This window comes from Chenopodium quinoa, unplaced genomic scaffold, assembly GCF_001683475.1.
Source record: "Chenopodium quinoa cultivar QQ74 unplaced genomic scaffold, ASM168347v1, whole genome shotgun sequence".
In the NCBI taxonomy this organism is placed as follows: domain Eukaryota; kingdom Viridiplantae; phylum Streptophyta; class Magnoliopsida; order Caryophyllales; family Amaranthaceae; genus Chenopodium; species Chenopodium quinoa.
The window spans coordinates 1,145,543-1,164,119 of NW_018743792.1; the positions used below are offsets into that span (position 1 = coordinate 1,145,543).

At 36.7% G+C, this 18,577-nt stretch overlaps 2 protein-coding genes and 1 long non-coding RNA gene across 3 annotated transcripts; all 3 read right to left on the reverse strand.

Annotated features, from left to right (window-relative positions):
• Positions 1–1,580: 1,580 nt before the first annotated feature.
• On the reverse strand, positions 1,581–2,075 carry LOC110685257. Its single transcript, XM_021861754.1, has 2 exons — positions 1,974–2,075; positions 1,581–1,916 (listed from the first exon to the last, which is right to left on the reverse strand). The coding sequence occupies exons 1-2, from the start codon at positions 2,073–2,075 to the stop codon at positions 1,581–1,583; spliced, it is 438 nt and encodes a 145-aa protein (XP_021717446.1).
• A 4,916-nt stretch (positions 2,076–6,991) lies between these two features.
• On the reverse strand, positions 6,992–10,051 carry LOC110685177. The gene is made up of 2 exons (XR_002503937.1): positions 10,011–10,051; positions 6,992–8,523 (listed from the first exon to the last, which is right to left on the reverse strand). It is a non-coding gene; the product is annotated as an uncharacterized LOC110685177 (long non-coding RNA).
• A 7,670-nt stretch (positions 10,052–17,721) lies between these two features.
• Positions 17,722–18,354, reverse strand: LOC110685258. The gene has a single exon (XM_021861755.1). The coding sequence runs from the start codon at positions 18,352–18,354 to the stop codon at positions 17,722–17,724; it is 633 nt and encodes a 210-aa protein (XP_021717447.1).
• Between the last annotated feature and the right edge of the window lie 223 nt (positions 18,355–18,577).

Genomic DNA, 18,577 nt, shown 5'->3' on the forward strand with positions numbered 1-18,577 from the left:
ATCTTGTACCCTCCCTGCCCAAATTGACTAGCAGAGTAAAGATTCTTTAATTTCTCCTTTACTTCACACAGGTTTTTCCAATACCAACTTGCATCAGCCTGTGGCTTGTACTTAAACCAATCTTTCCCTTTCAAATATACACTGCTCACCCATTTGATCCATAGGTTCTCTTTCTTTTGTGCTATAGCCCAAACATGTTTGCCAAGAGCTGCAGTATTCCAGGTTTCATCATCTTGTATGCCTAATCTACCCTATGACTTTTTCTTGCACACATATCTCCAGGCCACATAACAAGCTTTGTGGTGCAGGCTTCCATGCCATAGAAAATTCCTACAGATGGCATTAATCTTCTCTAAAATGGCCTTAGGTAAGACCATGATTTGTGCCCAGTACACTTGGATGCTTAGAAGGACAGAATTTATCAGAGTTACTCTTGCTGCAAAAGAGAGATTTTTGGAGCTCTAAATCTTGATTCTAGAACACATTCTATCAACGAGATGTTCACACTAAACAACAGAAATCTTTTTTGAACAGATAGGGACACCCAACCTAAAAGGTAATCTACCTCTTGTGAAGCCTGTAGTCCGCAAAATTTCTTCTATTGTATAATCTTGTATACCAGCACAGTAAACTGATGTCTTCTCTGGGCTGGCTTGAATATCAGTAGCTTTAGGGAAGACTTGGAATCCCTTCATGAGTAGTTTTATAGATTTCAGATCTCCTTTAAAGCAAAGGATTAAATCATTTGCAAAACATAAGTGAGTGAGCCCTGCTGCCTTGCATCTGGGGTGAAACTTAAAATCAGTTTTGGAGCTGAATATTTTCAGAACCCGAGAAAGGTATTCAATGCATAGGACAAAAATTAAAGGAGAAAGAGGATCTCCTTGTCTTAATCCTCTCTTAGATTGAAAATAGCCATGTAGAGAGCCATTGATCATAAGAGAGAATCTTGGAGTTCTCACACACACTATAATGAGTTTTACAAAGTGCTCAGGGAAGTTGAGAGCCTGCATCATTTCCTCTATAAAGTCCCACTCCACAGTGTCATAAGCTTTCTTCAAGTCCAACTTGATGAGACAGCTAAGACTAGCACCAGAACGCCCATAATGTCACACTAAATCTTGACAAACCATGATATTGTGGACTATATATCTACTATGAACAAATGCACTTTGATTCTCAGCAATGAGATGAGGCAACACTTGTTTCAACCTATCACATAAGACTTTTGAAATGCACTTATAAAGTACATTACAGCAGGCAATTGGCCTAAACTCAGTCACATTGAGAGGAGACTTAGTTTTAGGAACCAATGTAATCGAGGTTGAATCTATTTCCTTCAAAAGCTTGCCAGTTTGCAGAAAATTCAATACAACCTTGCTTACATCTTCACCCACTATGTTCAATCTTTTCTTGAAGAAATTGCTCCCTAATCCATCAGGACTAGGTGCTTTATTCTCATTTATGTCAAACATAACTTTCTTTACTTTCTGCAAAGTAAAATCACTTGTTAAAGTGTCAGACATGGCTGTTGTGATCAGGATCCCAGATTGGACAACATGGTTATTAACATGTGATCTTTAGGTGGCAGCAGTACCCAGTAATGCATCATAGTACTCCAAGAAAGCCCTAGGAATGTCAACCATATCGACCTGTGTGCCCTGTATATCTTGAATAGTGTAAATCTTGTTCTGCATTTGTCTTTTCCTGAGAGCTCTATGAAAAATGGCTGTGTTCTGATCTCCTTCCATTGACCATTCCACTTTTGCTTTCTGTTTCAAGAAAGAAAAGTAAAGGTCCTGAGCTAGCAGCAACTCTTTTCTAGCCACATTTTCATTTTCTCTAGCAACATTGTCAGTTGGCTTGTTGTGGAGAGCAGTCTGACATTTGTCAAGGTTTTGCTTTGCCAAATTGTACTGGATTTCAACATTTTAAACTCTATTTTTGCTCAAAATGATCAAGCATCTCTTGACTTCCTCCAGCTTCTGCACCACACAATACATTGGAGTTCCTTGAACATGCTTCTGCCATGCTTGGGAAACAACACCTGCAAACTCAGTTCCATTGCTCCACATATTAAAATACCTAAAAGTTCTCTTGCCTCATGTAGGGAATATTTCATAAATCAACTTTGGGCCCCACTGTGATCATACAATTAAGCATGGTGGCGTCCAAAGGGAAAGAAGGTAGAGATAAAAGAGTCGCCAACAAGTTTAAGGAACATGTAAATCGTTCATGGGTGTGAAGGTTACACCCCATTCATAATTACGGAGATCGCTAACTCCATAGTGGTCCGAAACCATGACTGGATATTCAGAGATGATGTACGAATCCAACCTAAAAGAGACTGAACCCGCCCTAAATCAGCCTCTACTAAATTCTTATGATATTCATGTGTGCTTCCTGATCAACATACATAAAACAAGTTAGTCCTAAACCTATTTAAACTATGTTGGTTGAATATTAATGCACAAATAAATCTATTATTGGCGATCATTTGAAAAAATCATATTAGACCTAAAATCAAATTATTAGTTATCTTATTAGACGTGATTCAAGTACAAATTCCCTTTAAACCTGCACGAAAGGGCGTGATCAAGCAATAACAATAATTATGAATAATCAAGCAACATATTATAATTGACACAACAAATCATCATCATAATAACAAAGCAATATCTCCAAAATAATATTAGCAAGATCCTAGGCATGACTTTAAACGGATTAATAACAAACCCTACCATGTCACTAAATAATAAAAATCAAAGCTTTAGCCTAAGCATGATACTAGAAAGCAACATGATATAAGCAATATCAATTAACACCCTAACATGATACTAGAAATCAAAATCAACATCCTAACATGATACTAGAAATCATAAAGACATCCTAACATGATACTAGGAATTAAAATAATAGTCTAAGCATGATTTCTATATCAAAGGAATAAGGATTGTAGATTTACTCACTTTGATGTCTCGTATCTCTTTTTATCAAAACAATACACACGTTAGAAACTTCAAGAAAAAAATAAATCAAACTAAGTAAATAAATCAAATAATAATTGAAATAGAGTTTTGAGACCAAACCCTCAAAACTATCAACCTTTCACGTCAAGGTCGAAGGACACTACGAGAAGGGCTTGGACTATTCAAATCTCGCAAAGGTCGTATGATGTGATGTGTTTAGGCTAGGCTAAGAAAGAGAGAGAAAAGCTTAAAGCTTAGAGAGGGGGTTAGATGATCATTATTGGTGAATGAAAACGGAGGAAAACGTCCCTTTTTATAGGGAAAAGATTAGAAAAAGAGGCAGAATCCGACTCGGAGTAAAACGCCTTTCATCGCATGGCGATGGTTTCATCGCGTCGCGATGCTTATATCACTGCGCGATATTAGAATCGCCGTCCGATGATTCCATCGCTACGCGATGCTTTTCAAAAGATAAGGTCCGTACGGAATCTGACTTCCAACCAAATTGGGTCAGTCGAATGTCTGTACTTATCCCTATTTTATCAGAATTAATTTATTAATGTTTTATCCGATATAAAATTCTTAAACTTTATCGTTTCAAAAATAGGATAAATTAGAACCTTCTAGAGGATTCCAAAATATAATAATCAATCCTAAGGGATTTAGGACTCAAAACAACATTCTGGAGAATTCTAGAAACTTATGATAAATCCTAATGGTTTTAGAAATACAGTTAAGATAAATGGACCCTCAACCATGATCATTGGGTCCGCAGATAAGGCTCGATTTGGACCCAGTATAGTATTTTAGTCATAACTTCTTTATAACTTGTATTTGGGCTTATAATATATCGTTGGAAAGATTTTTTCAAACCCTATCTAACTACACAATCATTGGACCATGATTATGGACAAAAACAAACTGATTTGGACGTTTTTATAAAAAGGATACGAAAAGAATGATTTTAAGTACACGAAATGAATTATTTTGTGTTTAAAACATTTAAAGAGAGGTTAGAAATATGGTCAAGGCTAAAGGAAATTCACGTGACTCTTCAAATCTTCCCTTACTCGATAGTCAAAGACGTGAAAGGTACTCATCACGGGGTTTGGTTTTTTGGGAGACGTAATTAGGCGTCTACAAAAGCCCCCACTTTGACTGAGTTTGGAGAAACATAAGTTTCGAAAACAAAAGTCAAAATATTGATAGGGACAGAGAATGATTCAGAACGCTTGGCGATTCTAGATAATTCTTTTCAACGCCGATACGTGCAAAAAATTGCTAGTTATACAAATAAGGGAGATAGAAACGCGTATCTTGCACCGTCGAGTACACGCATCTTGTCTGATCTAATTTGTTTGACAACCTCCACAATGTTTCGTGAACGCCGTCAAAGACAGCATTGCTTCGCTATCTTCAGTTGTAGTGACAATCTTCCAAACCCTAGGGAACATCGTCAAAGGTGACCGTGCTTCGCCATCTTCAGTTTTGTGGCCATGCTTTGCCACGGCTGTGCTTCGCCGCCATTATCGTCGTTGTGGCTATGCTTCGCCATGGTAATGCATCGCCGCTGTTGTTGTCGTTGTGGCAGTGCTTCGTCGCTTCATTGTTCTTGTGGTCGTGCTTCGCCACTGTTGACAATCTCCTCCATGCTTCGGGACATCGTCGAAGACCGCAGTGTGTCGCCATTTTAAAAAATCTTACCATTGCTTCGACGTGACCAATTAATACTGACAACCTCCACACCCTAAGGAAAGCTATCGAAGATCTCAATGCTTAGTGATCCCCAAATCTCGCCAATGCTTTAAGCGGGGTTAACCCATGCTTCGCTATGCTGAATATGTGCTCCTCCAGTGCTTCGGTGGACTGCACCAGTGTATTGGTGCGATGAATTGTGCTCTGCCAATGCTTCGGCGCGTTTAAGTGTAACGAGCCGATGCTTAGGCGCTTGTGTATTTTGATGAGCCAATGTTTAGGCGCTTAAGTCATTGAAATGATCGTCATCAAACCGATCATCAACCAAACTTGTAATCGGGCCGATTACTAATCAAATCAATTGATAAGAGGCTAAATGGCGCACCTAGGAGCCCAAACATTAAATGTAGTCTGCATAATCCATTTATGGGATCCACAGAGTTTGACGCTAGCTGTAGCAGGCGCATCGCGCAACTTCAGGCTTCATCGCGCCGCGATGGGAGTATCGCATTGCAATATTTTCATCGCTCGGCAATATTTTTTCATTTTCCAGATTTGAACCCCTTCTTCTTCCTTTTTCCGGGGTTGCTCGTAATTTATTCATTTTTGCCGAAAACTTCAAAGTCTTTGTTCTTGGTCGTTTCCCAACCAAATCGCTTCAAACTGGTTGCAAATCGACGCTCTTCCATCCTAATTTGCTGATCTAGAAATGGTACTCCGGTGCTTTGTCCATATGAGTCCCCGGGCTCTTTTGCAGCTGGGGTGTCGTCTCAGTTTGCTGGTGGGACGTATGAGGTTTACTCATCGTCGCAGCAGGAACAACCTACTTCTTTTGCTGGCGGAGGTACTCAATGGGCTGGTCCTACCATTACCATTCCGACGACTAGTGATGCTGGTCAGGGGCTGGCCTCGCGGAGTGTAGTGTTTTATGATGCATTCGGTGTTCCTCGTCCTCTGGCACCGTAGTTGTTCTTGTGTTTATTCACTATGTAGGACTTTGCTTATGTTTATCTTGAGGTTGACCCAAGGTTTAGTGTTACTCAACTCATTGTGTGACTCAATGTGTTTAAATCAACTCGACTCAATGCGTTTTGACACATGTGTAGACTCAACTCGATGTTATGCGACTCAACGTGTATACATGACTCAACTGTGTTTGTGTGACTCGAAAATACAGAAAAGCAAAAAAATTCCGTCATTTTTTGTGGAGGGTATCGACTTTCTCCCGAAAAGAAAGACGTGAAAATGAAAAGAGGTAGAGTGTCGGTGAAAGATGAAGGTTTTGAACTTTCCCAAATGGAAAAAGAGATGAAAAGAATGAATGAAGCGATGGTGCATGTTTAATGAGCTTAATCAAGCGTATGCGTTGATGTTGTATCTCGTGGTGCAAGGATTGTAGCATCCTAGACTATCTTAATTAATGGTTCGGTAATGAAAGTATTTGGGTAACTTAGGCGCGGAGGCTAAGTACTTCACACATTGTGATGCAATGATGATTATGATAATGAGTGATTCTAAGATGACAAGGCGTGCTTCAAAGTTGTGTCAAGATTCCATGACAAAGGGTTCCTAAGGGAAGTATCATTTGGCTATGTATTTGTGACGTGTATGAAAGTGATGCTAAAGTTAGGCTGCAAAAGCTAAGGGTGTGGAAAAATATTTTGTGTGGAGCCTAATGAATATTTTGAGAAGAGCCAAATGATGGTGACTATTAGCCTGGGTAGGCTAATGAAGTAGGGATCAAGCCCCCAAGTCTAACTCTAAATGGATAAGGGATGAGCATTGGAGATCCCTTGATATGATCATGCATGAATGTAAATATGAATGTGATGAATGCATTTTTATTACGGCCGCACCCCAATGTGAGGTTGCCTACGTATCCGTTAGAAATCAGGCCGAACGTAGCTCTAGCCGAACCTTGCACAAGTGTGTGTATGCCTCAAAGAGGTCTTTCAAGGGTTGTGATGGGGTTAGGCTAAAGGTTGAAGAAAAGATAAAGGCTCAAGACCTAAAATAAGCCCTCAAGGTGTGCAACCTTGCATTTGAATCTTGGTGTTTGTATGCTTGAGGTTTCTCACTTTTAAATTTCTTTTGTTTATTTTTTGCATTTGAAATTTGTTTTTGAATTTTCTTTTGTATAAGAGTGGGCAATCTTGATCATGCGATCTATCATTCACTTGGCATTCATGTTTCTAGGCATGGTACCAAGCACTCGATAAGAGACGCAATCTGAGACGTGTTCGTATCAAAGACATGTTCATATCAAAGACATTGGAACACTTGCCCGACCTTTTGCACACTTTTATTGCATTTTGAACTTTTTTGTATTTTTTTTTTTTTTTTTTTTTGAACTTTCAAAATTTTGATAACTGTCACTCAAGCTTTTGTATTTGGCTTTGATAATTGCGTAAGTTACACACCATCCCATCCCAAGGGTAGGTAAATGTGGGTTGAAAAAATAAAAGGTATATCGTTAGACAGGGCTCAAAGTGGTTTATAAAGAAAGGGATTGTGTAATGAATGAAAAGGGTAAAGGTAATATGATGTGGCAACAAGGGGTGCCTCAAATCATTAGCATACCTTGTGCTTAGTTCGGCAATGATTTTTTGATTTTTTTTTTTTAATAAGTAAAATGCAATGTAATGGTCATATGCAAGGAAATAAATGCTCATTTTATTAAAATGGAAAGGGTGAAGATAAACTTATGAAATAACTCTAAGGAAGATGAAGGGTGCCTATGCTAGACTTATTAAGGGGAAGGGGAAAAACAAAAATAGGAAAAGAAGCATGAAATCTTTGTCATTGAAGCGCACCTTGTGCTTTGTGCTTATCACAACTCGGTCTTCTTGCCAGCAGCTGGGGGATGGGATCTTGTTTGCATTGATGAGATCTTGAATGAGGTTTTAAAACCTGTGACATTCATCTGTGGTATGGTCGTTGCCTCGATGGTACTTGCAATAGGAGTCGGGATTCCATTCGGGTGTTCTCTTTCCAGGGGGGATCTTGCATAGGCCCAATTGGAGTGATGATCCCTTGGCATGGAGTCGATCAAAGACGATATTGTAGCTTATTCAAATTAGGGTGAACTTTTTGTCTTGTTCCTTGGTCTTTAAAACATCTTTGTCAAGAGCCTAGATTTCATCGATGTAACTGCCATTTTGATGGAAAGAAGCGGAAGAAGGATTGTTGTTCTTCCTGCTCTTGCCATTGTCGGGCCATTGTTATTAATCTTTGCTTTCTTATTGCTCAAAGGAACATGAAGACAATTTGAATCTATGAAGTCTTGAATGTGATTTTAAGGGTGAAGCACTTTTCGATGGTGTGACCGTGGCCTCTATGATATTTGCAATATGAGTTTGGATCCCAATTGGGAAGCCGTTTCTCAGGTACTAGATCTTGGATTGGACCAATGGGATGATTGAGACCTTGACCATGGAGATAATCGAAAGCTTCATTATAAGTCATTCCTATTGGTGTGTATTCATCAATGGTTCGTTTTACCCGTGGCTTAGGAGCATTGAGTTTTTCCTTAAATCCTTGATGGGAAGAAGGAGTAGGAGGATACTCGTTCTTTTCATTCTTTCGATCCTGACGATGAGAGTTTTGTTCAATGACCATCATCCGATTCTCTAGGCCTTCCACCATATTCAAGAACATGGCAACGATATCTCACAGTTTATGAACGTCTTCTTTTAGAATTGACGAGTTTTCCCTGGTAATACTTAAGAAAACTTCTTCTTGATTAGCCATTATTATGAACCTTTTTTTTTTTTTTCTGCGTCGAATCGATCTATCAAAGAGTAGTACTTGAACAAAGGTGTTGTCTTTGATTAAACGCTCTTCTCTCCTTGAACAAACGCTGTGGAAAGGGAAAACATGGTCACTCATTGTCAATTACTTGACTCAAACTCGATTCAGCATGCATAGGTGTATGAGGTGAATGATATGTATGGGGAATGCAAGTAAGATGAGAGAATGTGGAAAGTTTTATAAGAAAGAAAGTGTAAGGTATGTGATGGTGTAAAAGGAAAGAGTGTATTTGTGGAAAGAAGTGGAAAAATCCAAGAATAGAATAGACCCTCAACTCAAATCATGGAAAAGAAGACTTATGCATGGACCTTAAGACATGCTCATAATGTGAAAAAAGTATGTACAAATTGTGTGAAGACTTGTGAGTGTACGTGATATGTTCGAGACTCGTGTCATGACCATGTGACTAGACATGTGGTTAGACTCATATAAGACCAAAGAAGATCTTGTTTATTCATTAAACCGGTTAATTATGAAAATTAGACTTGACACGAAAAGAAATAAAGAAGGTTGGACGCTACTTAAAAAGAACTCCTAAACTGGACAAGCTGTGGTATTTCGAAACATACGCCAAATGATAGATAAAATCCAGTGCTACAGATATATAGGTGGCATAACATGTAACTCTTTCTAAAACTCCGTCTATGATCTATAGGTTTATTGCCTCCTGTAAGGAAAATTTCAAACATTAACTTTGAGCCCCACTGTGATCATGCATTTAAGCATGGTGGCGTCCAAACGGAAAGAAGCTAGAGATAAAAGAGTCACCAACAAGTTTTAGGAACTTGTAAACCGTTCACGGGTGTGAAGGTTACACCCCATTCACGGTCACGGAGATCGCTAACTCCATAGTGGCTCGGAACCATGACTAGTTATTCGGGGATGATGGTATGAATCCAACCTAAAAGAGATTGAACCCGCCCTAAATCGGCCTCTACTTTATTTTTATGATATCATGTGCACTTCCCAATCAACATACATACAACAAGTTAGTCCTAAACCTGTTTAATCTACGTTGGTTGATTATTAATGCACAAATAAATCTATTATTGGCGATCACTTGAAATTAAAATCATATTAGACCTAAATTCGAATTATTAATTATTTTATTAGACGTAATTCAAGTACAAATTCCCTTTAAACCTGCAAGAAAGGGCGTGATCAAGCAATAACAATAAATTATGAATAATCAAGCAACATATTATAATTAACACAACAAATCATCATCATAATAACAAAGCAATATCTCCAAAATAATATTAGCAAGATCCTAGGCATGACTTTAAACGGATTAATAACAAACCCTACCATGTCACTAAATAATAAAGATCAAAGCTTTAGCTTAAGCATGATACTAGAAAGCAACATGATATAAGTAATATCAATTAACACCCTAACATGATACTAGAAACCAAAATCAACATCCTAACATGATACTAGAAATCATAAAGACATCCTAACATGATACTAGGAATTAAAATAATAGTCTAAGCATGATTTCTATATCAAAGGAATAAGGATTGTAGATCTACTCACTTTGATGCCTCGTATCTCTTTCTATCAAAATAATACACACGTTAGTAACTTCAAGAAAGAAATAAATCAAACTAAGTAAATAAATCAAATAATTATTGAAATAGCGATTTGAGACCAAACCCTCAGAACTATCAACCTTTCATGTCGAGGACGAAGGCAACTACAAGAAGGGCTTGGAGTATTCAAATCTCGCAATGGTCGTATGATGTGATGTGTTTAGGCTAGGCTAAGAAACAGAGAGAAAAACCTAAAGCTTAGAGAGAGGGTTAGATGATCATTGTTGGTGAATGAAAACGGAGGAAAACGTCCCTTTTTATAGGAAAAAAATGAGGGAAAAGATTAGAAAAAGAATCAAAATCCGACTCGGAGTAAAACGCCTTTCGTCGCGTCGCGATACTTATATCGCTACGTGATATTAGAATCACTGGCGATGATTCCATTGCTACGCGATGCTTTTCAGAAGATAAGATCCGTACGGAATCCGACGTCCAATCAAATTGGGTCAGTCGAATGTCCGTACTTATCCCTATTTTATCAAAATTAAATCTATTAAAAACACATATTTTATCCTATATAAAATTCTTAAACTTTATCTTTTCAAAAACAGGATAAATTAGAACCTTCTAGAAGATTCCAAAAGATAATAATCAATCCTAAGGGATTTAGGACTCAAAACAACATTCTAGAGAATTCTAGAAACTTATGATAAATCCTCATGGTTTTAGAAATACAGTTAAGATAAATGGACCCTCCACATGATCATTGGATCCGCAGATAAGGCTCGGTTTGGACCAAGTTTAGTATTTTGGCCATAACTTCTTCGTTATAACTCGGATTTGGGCTTATAATATATCGTTGGAAAGGATTTTTCAAGCCCCATCAAACTACACAATCATTGGACCCAGATTATGGACCAAAACAAACTGGTTTGGACGTTTTTATAAAAAGGATACAAAAAGAATGATTTTAAGGACACGAAATGAATTATTTTAAGTTTAAAACATTTAAAGAAATGTTAGAAATATGGTCAAGGCTAAAGGAAATTCACGAGGCTCTTCAACTCTTCAACTGACTCGATAATCAAAGACATGAAAGGTACTCATCACTGGGTTTGGTTTTTTGAAGAGACACAATCAGGTTTCTACACCTCCCATTTGATCGTCATACACAGATATAATCCCCGGCCAATGATCAAAATCACCCTCATTGCCAAAGAACATTTCTTCTTGTCTGAACAGGTTATCCCATTTGTCATTTCACATTCCCCTGTCTATTTTAAGGAAAACCCTGGCATCCCCACATTGCTTGTTATTCCAAGTGAAGAAGTTTCCTCCATACTTCATATCATAAAGACCACATTTCTTAATACAGTCTCTAAAATCAGCCATGTCTTTCCATGTTACAGCAGCACCTATCCTCTCTTTTGCCTCTAGAATACAATTGAAGTCACCCATGACAATCCAAGGATCATTAATGGAGACACTTAGAGCCATCAAATCATTCCACAAAGGTATTATTCTTTCAGAGTTAGCATTAAAAGCATAAACAAAAGTGTAGTGAAAACTCTCATTTATACTTTTTGGCTTAACAAAGCAATGAATAATCTGACTAGTGCACATGAGAATGCTCAAGTCAAAATATTGAGATTTCCATGCCACCAGAATTCTCCCACCTGGATGCATACTATTATTGCAAGTAAAGTTCCAACCCTAAAAAACTTTAAGGTAAAATTTGCCCATATTATGGGATTTTACCTTAGTTTCAAGGAGCCTAACTAAGACACAATTGTTAGCAGAAATTACCTGCCTTATTTTCATTTGTTTGCTTAGCAAGTTGGCTCCCTTCACATTCCATGACATGATTCTATCCATGACTGTCAGAGGGTATTCCACCTTCTGCAGAACGAGAGTCACCTGGTATCACCTCATCTTGTATTTCATCAAGGGCAGCAAATGCATTATGAGTGACAATTGCTTCCACCTGACTAGGACTTTTCCTAGCTTAATCCAGGATAGGCTGAAAAGAATTCTCAATATGTACTTCTCCAGGAACACTATTCTCCTTGTTTTCCTCATTTCCCTGTCTGTTTTGTTACCTTCTTTTCTTTTTCTGTATCTTTTTCCACCTGTGCCTTTGAGTTCTTCTTCCTCTTAGGCACCCATTTTGTTGTCTTTTTTCCTCTACAATCTTTAGATGTATGGCATAGTCATTTTCATGTGACACAAAGAACAGGTCTCCATTCATATGTCAGATTCACCATCACCCTATTGCCCTTCTCATTGACAAAAGTGATAGAATCAGGCAATTTCTGGTCAAACCCAACTTCTATCATGACTTTAGCAAAGTGCAGCTTCTCCTTTCATGCAGTAGCCTGATCCATTTTCACCCAATTCCCAAATTTACAAACAATCTTCCTCAATGATTTTTTTTCCCCAATATTTTAGATCAAGTTTACCAAATCAGGTGTCCAAGGTTTCAGAAATACAGGTTTATTGTCAAAAAGATTTTAGGTCCAGCAATCACCTTATCCCGATTCTCCATAGTATTAAATCGAACTATGAAGATCCCTTTCTCCTTCAAAGACACCTTATCAACACCCAGATTCCTCTAAATTCTTCGAAAGAAACCCTCCATTACAGTCAATGGCGGATTAGCTCCACAAATGAAGCAAACAACAGAAGAATTCTAATAATCAATTTCTTCTTGAATATCCTCTAAATAAATTACAATATCTGAAATATCATCAATCAAATTCATAAACTTATTTCAAACTCCCCCATTATCATCATTATCCCCAATTTTCACCATCAAAAGAATGCTGTAAATTCCTAGAAATAGAATTTGCATGTAAAACAAAGGGTTGAAAATTGGCAATACCTTGCTCCATGATCCCTTTGAGCTAGCTTTTACAGTACTAACCCAGTCTGAGAAAGTCCTTCGAACATGTTCTCGTTGCTCCAATTCCTCCAGAGAAGCTTTTGGTGATAGAATTGGCTCTTCCAGAAATTGTCGATTACTGGGTTTGACGACATTTCCTCCTCCAAATCTTTCAATGCTTCCTTCGATTTCTTATTCCTCTTTGTTTTTTGTGTGATTTTCTATTGTTTCTGCACAATTTTCGAGGAAGATTGTGCTCTAGTGCCCACTGCAATGGCGGTCCAAGCTCACGCGCTTAGACAAGGCTCACACGCTCTCTCTCTCTCTCTTTCTCAGCAGGATATTGCAAGTTAAAAAAAAAGAAAGAAATAACATGTTAAAAAAGGAAAGAAAACATACATATGTTGCAAATAATTTGTAGTTTTTCATTTACGGTAAATGTGACAAATTAAATAAATTAAAGGATAATTTGATGTTTGGTACCACCAAAATACCCTACTTTGATTTTTGGTACCTATTTAAAACTAGTTTTTATTTTACAACCTATCAAATTCTAAAAGTATAGCTATTGGTACCACTTAACGATTTTCGTTAGGGTTCTGTTAGTGGTTAGCTAATTAATTTTTTCTCGTTTTACGTGCTGAAAAATGTTCGATTAAAGTTTTAGAGGTCATTTTATTCCTTAGTGTTCCAAATTGAGCCCGGAATTGGTAAAAAAAATAATTTAAGTTCCTTGTTTTGTGTGTGATAAAATATATCGATTTGCATGTCATTATCATTTTTAGCCGTGAAAATTGTTCGGGTAAGATTTTGGAGGACGGTTTAGTTCTAAAGGGACCAAGTTGAGGTAGGAATTTGCCAAAAAAAAAAACGTGAATGCCTCGTTTATCAAAAATTGTTTGTTAGCTAGTCAAACCTCTTGATTTACCAAAAAAAAGTGACCATTATAGAATATAGTTTATTTAGCAATTGGCCATTGGCTGCTGGCGGTTTACTTGGCTGGTCTGACTAGCTGTTTGTATTGATTTCTTATGTTGGTTGTTTGAGTGTTGGCTCTTATTAAATATGTTTGGTACAGTTGATTGTTAGCTGCTAGGTTTTTTTTTTTATTTTTTTTTTATTTAATATAAAAATGACATTTAAGAACATTGGTATATTTTAAAATCTTTATTCAGTAATATACAATAATATGTATTCACAATTTATAAAACATATATATAATTGTTATTAAAAGCTCAAGATCATTGAACACAAATTTTTTATAGGAAATCCGACACCAAGATTGGTAATTGATTTCTAACTTTGTTGATAATTTGTAAATTTGAGATGGTGTCGTGTGACACTTCATTACAAAAATCTGGCTTGTGGTTGAATAAATATCAAGCTATGGAAAACAAAAAGTTCTTTTTAATAAACTACTAATTTATTTAAAAGCTAAGTTAGAAAAATTAAAGAACATAATTATCTAAGATACTGTACTCTTATAATGTTGATACGCATTCTTAAGTGCCCTGAACTTAGCTGCTATCTTATCATAATCTGGCAATTTGGGGTGTACATGACCTGGTGAAGTCGAGTTCCTTATACCGTCCAACTCCTCTACAGTCTGAGGTATCGATCGAATGATTTCTGTACTCTGTAACTCTATTTTATTCCCTGAGGCATTGTTGCAACACTAACATATGGTGCAACTCGTGCACGAGCCATGGTACCACATTCCAATTCTTCGATTTCTTCACCTTCAACTTGGTAATCGAGTGCATTTCCTAGCCCTTGTTCGTCGCTAATAGACCTATAATCATCATAATAATTCTCACATTGCAAATCATCTACAGTTTTTATTATCTCCCTAGATACTGATCTCCTCATCCTTTCACTAGTAATCATTTCGCCGTCTTTACCCCTTGTATCACTATAACTCATAACATTGTCATACAAGGAGGAAAAACTGAATACAAAGAATCTTTGATCCTGATCGATGCAGTGAAATTCATCTTTCATAGGCAACATGAACTCTTGTACATCGTCTAGGTAAATGATCGAATCCTCAGAATACTGAACTGAACTTTCTGAAGAACTGCTAGCTTTATCACTATTGTTTGGTTTCGTAACATCAATTGCACCTGTTTGATACTCATAGCAAGTGATCAGTCTTGCAATGGTCTGTACTTCTTGCAACGGAGTTTCGATAACAAGATTGGGAGATGGCAACACAATGGAAAAGTTAGTAGCAGGGCTACTTTGTTCTTTCTGTTCAACTTCATAAGATTCAGTAACCTGCAACAAAGTACTTTTTATGTTATTACATTTAAAATCACAAGCAAATTTAATCGCATTGATACGTAATGAGTATAGGAATCTATAGTTTGTGCTTGAAAATACGGCTTGTATTCAAGTGCTAACACCTCTGGTTTAAAGAAAAAACTTCTCACAATTTCATCCAACAATCTGTTCTTTTCAAATTCAGGATTTGACCGTGCGATTAGTTTTTCTTTCACCTGCAATTTCACCCAACTAATGCTTAAAAAATAGTAAGAAAATAATTGCAAAGTTTCTAGGTAATAAAAGAATAGAGTTAACCTGAAGGTTAACAAGGTTTCCAGGGTGCAATTCAACTGCACTGGTTATAAGCTTCGGACCATAGCGGTCCCTGAAGAGCTTCCTGACATGCCTAAGCTCTGGAACATCACCACATCTTGCTGAGGCAAAGATGAGTGTCGAAACAGCCTCGTTTAAATCATTGGGAAGATCCCTTCAAAATACCAAAATGCAATGCAATGCTATATGGTTATATGGATAGTACTAAACTGCATTCCAAATATTACTAAAGATTATGTAAAGCGAAACTTAGCTACATCAGTAAAATAGAGATACATACTTGTGTCGACGAATGTATGAATAATTGAGTAGTATAAACTTGGAGAATTGATCCAACAGTTCATATAGAGCTACCATATTCTCATCCAAATATAATTGATCAAGCTGCATAAATTGAAAATTTTCTGCAATTCAAACTAAGTAATCCTAGAATTTGTTGATAAAATATACCAAATAGTAATGTTGCATACCCTGTTTAAAGCAATCTGTTCATAGCCATTCTTCAGAAGCTGAGCAATGTCTTCTTTTGACTGCCTTATAATGGTAATTTTTTTGTTCTTCAGAATCTTCAGACGACATCGAACTTTCTTGATCAACTTTTTACTGAAACATATGAAGTAAAAAAAATGAGCAAAAAGTTATATTACACTACAATGTACAAAAAAAAAAGACCAAATGAGTGTATTTTTGTATACCACTTGGAAGCTTTTCTCCATCCAAATATAACGTTCAACATTTTCAAGCTCAAGTTTAAAAATTGTGGAGAAAAAATATGGAAAAACTAATTTTCTTTAGAGTTCGTTCTGCTAATGTTGGTAGTGGAGAGTAACCAATTTTGCATGTAAATTATAAAGGACAGAAATTTGTTTTTACAGTACCTCTCAACTTCATTGGTCAAGTCCACTTACTATACCCACAACCCACAAACGGTTAATTTTATTAAATTAATTAATTTTATTTATCAAAAATTATTGCTAATAATATTTGAGGTGTTTTGAAAAATGGAATTTAAAAAATGTACAACTCTTTAAGAGCATGTGCAATGGAGGGGATTCATGAATCCCCTTAATTCTTCTCTCTCATTCTCTCCTTTTAACACATCATTTCTCTTTCTTCCACATCATTTTCCACTATCTCCATCCTCTTCCTCTTCCTCTTTCTTTATTTTTTCCCACAACAAAGGGGATTCATGAATCCCCTTCCTTTCTATTTATGCCCCACCAACTTCTATTTTAGATATTTGTAAATTTAATATGACAAATTATTATAATTAGATTAATGACAATTTTAATATATTACAAAAATGTACAATTAATGATAATTTAAAATGCATAATTAGTAAATAGAACGGTTGTCATGCATATAAAATAGTTAAAAAGGAACATTGCAATACATTATGTAAAAAGACAATTCATGAAATTCGGAAACATAAAAATACATTAAAAGCCGATAATTGAAAAACAAGAAACTAAATCATAAATACATTTTATTTATAAGGTGAGTTGACAAAAGTGCTCCCAAACCTAGCCCATATATGTTCCAGCAAATCAATCTTCAAAGATATATTAATTTGTTTGTCACGAAGATTATCTCGTGTAGCCATCATTGTAGCTAAATTTTGATCTTTATAACGCCCAAGGGTAACGGTGAAAGTTGTTGCTCTTCTCCTTGATGATCCTGCTAGATTCTCAGGTTGTTCGGTGGAAAATTCCGTTGGATCCCAATAATTCATGTAATTACCGCGCTCATCTTCTACAATCATATTGTGCATGATAATACACGCCATCACGATTTTCCATAGCATTTCGACACTCCATGCCAAAGCCGGATGTCTAATTATTGCAAATCGAGCTTGTAGCACACCAAAAGCACGCTTAACATCTTTTCTAATACTCTCTTGTTTGATTGTAAACAACTTCTGTTTAGGGGTTTGTGGGGAGGTAATAGCGGAAATAAATGTTGCCCATTTTGGATAAATCCCATCTGTGAGATAATATCCTTGGTTATAGGTATTTCCATTCACAGTGAAATTAACTTGTGGAGCTCGACCATTTAAAATATCGTCAAAGACGGGAGAACGTTGAAGAACGTTTATATCGTTGCATGTCCCTGGCGTGCCAAAAAAGGCATGCCAAATCCATAAATCCCAAGAAACAACAGCTTCTAAGATCACCGTCGCCCTTTTAGATCTTCCTTAATACATTCCTTTCCATCCAGCTGGACAATTTTTCCATTCTCAATGCATGCAATCGATGCTCCCCATCATGCCAGGAAAACCCCTTTCTTCCCCTTGTTTAAGGAGACGAACAAGATCTTCGGCGTTTGGCTTCCGCAGGTATTCTGTTGAGAATTCATGAATCACTCCATCAACAAAGTGTATAAGACATTCTCTTGCCGTACTTGCCCCAAGTTTTAGATACTCATCAATTTGATCAGCTGGGCAACCATATGCTAACATTCTCATTGCTGCAGTGCATTTTTGAATTCCAGAAGCACCCAGTCGCATTGTGGCATCTGGATGTTGTTGAAAAAATCTATCAGTTGCACTCAACGTATTCACTATCTTCATGAATAGAGGTTTTCGCATACGAAACCTACGTCGTAACTTTTCATCACCGTATAATGGATGGTCACTAAAGTAGTCTGTAACTAATCGATCATGTGCTCCTTCACGATCTCTTGGAACGATCCACCTTGACATTTTTTCACGTCGTGAACCATGAACTTCTTGTTCTTCTACATCAGTATTAACAACATATCTTACTGTATCCTCTATCACTTGTTGTTGTCGATTTTCCTCAATAGAATCTAACAACATGGAATCGCATATTTCATCACTAGAAGTAGAAGAACTAGAATCAAAATTCATTTTACAATTTTTTGATAATATTTGTATAAAACTGAATGTTAATATTTGTATGACAATGATAGAATTATATGTGAATGAAACTGGTCAATATATAGACAATATGATCCACATGAACTAAGTAATAATGCAAGAGAATATTTTGGTAACACATTTCAAAATTTGAATTATGAGATGTATTTCAGAAGATTAGATTTTTGCATGACAATAATCTATAGCTTTTCAG

Bases quoted from the DNA above. Each gene is read 5' to 3' on its own strand.
- LOC110685257 (XM_021861754.1), bottom strand. From the start codon at position 2,075: ATGTGGAGCAATGGAACTGAGTTTGCAGGTGTTGTTTCCCAAGCATGG. The intron at 1,917-1,973 runs GTCAAGAGATGC...GTTGAAATCCAG, and splicing joins TGGTGCAGAAGCTGGAGGAA to TACAATTTGGCAAAGCAAAA.
- LOC110685258 (XM_021861755.1), bottom strand. From the start codon at position 18,354: ATGAATTTTGATTCTAGTTCTTCTACTTCTAGTGATGAAATATGCGAT.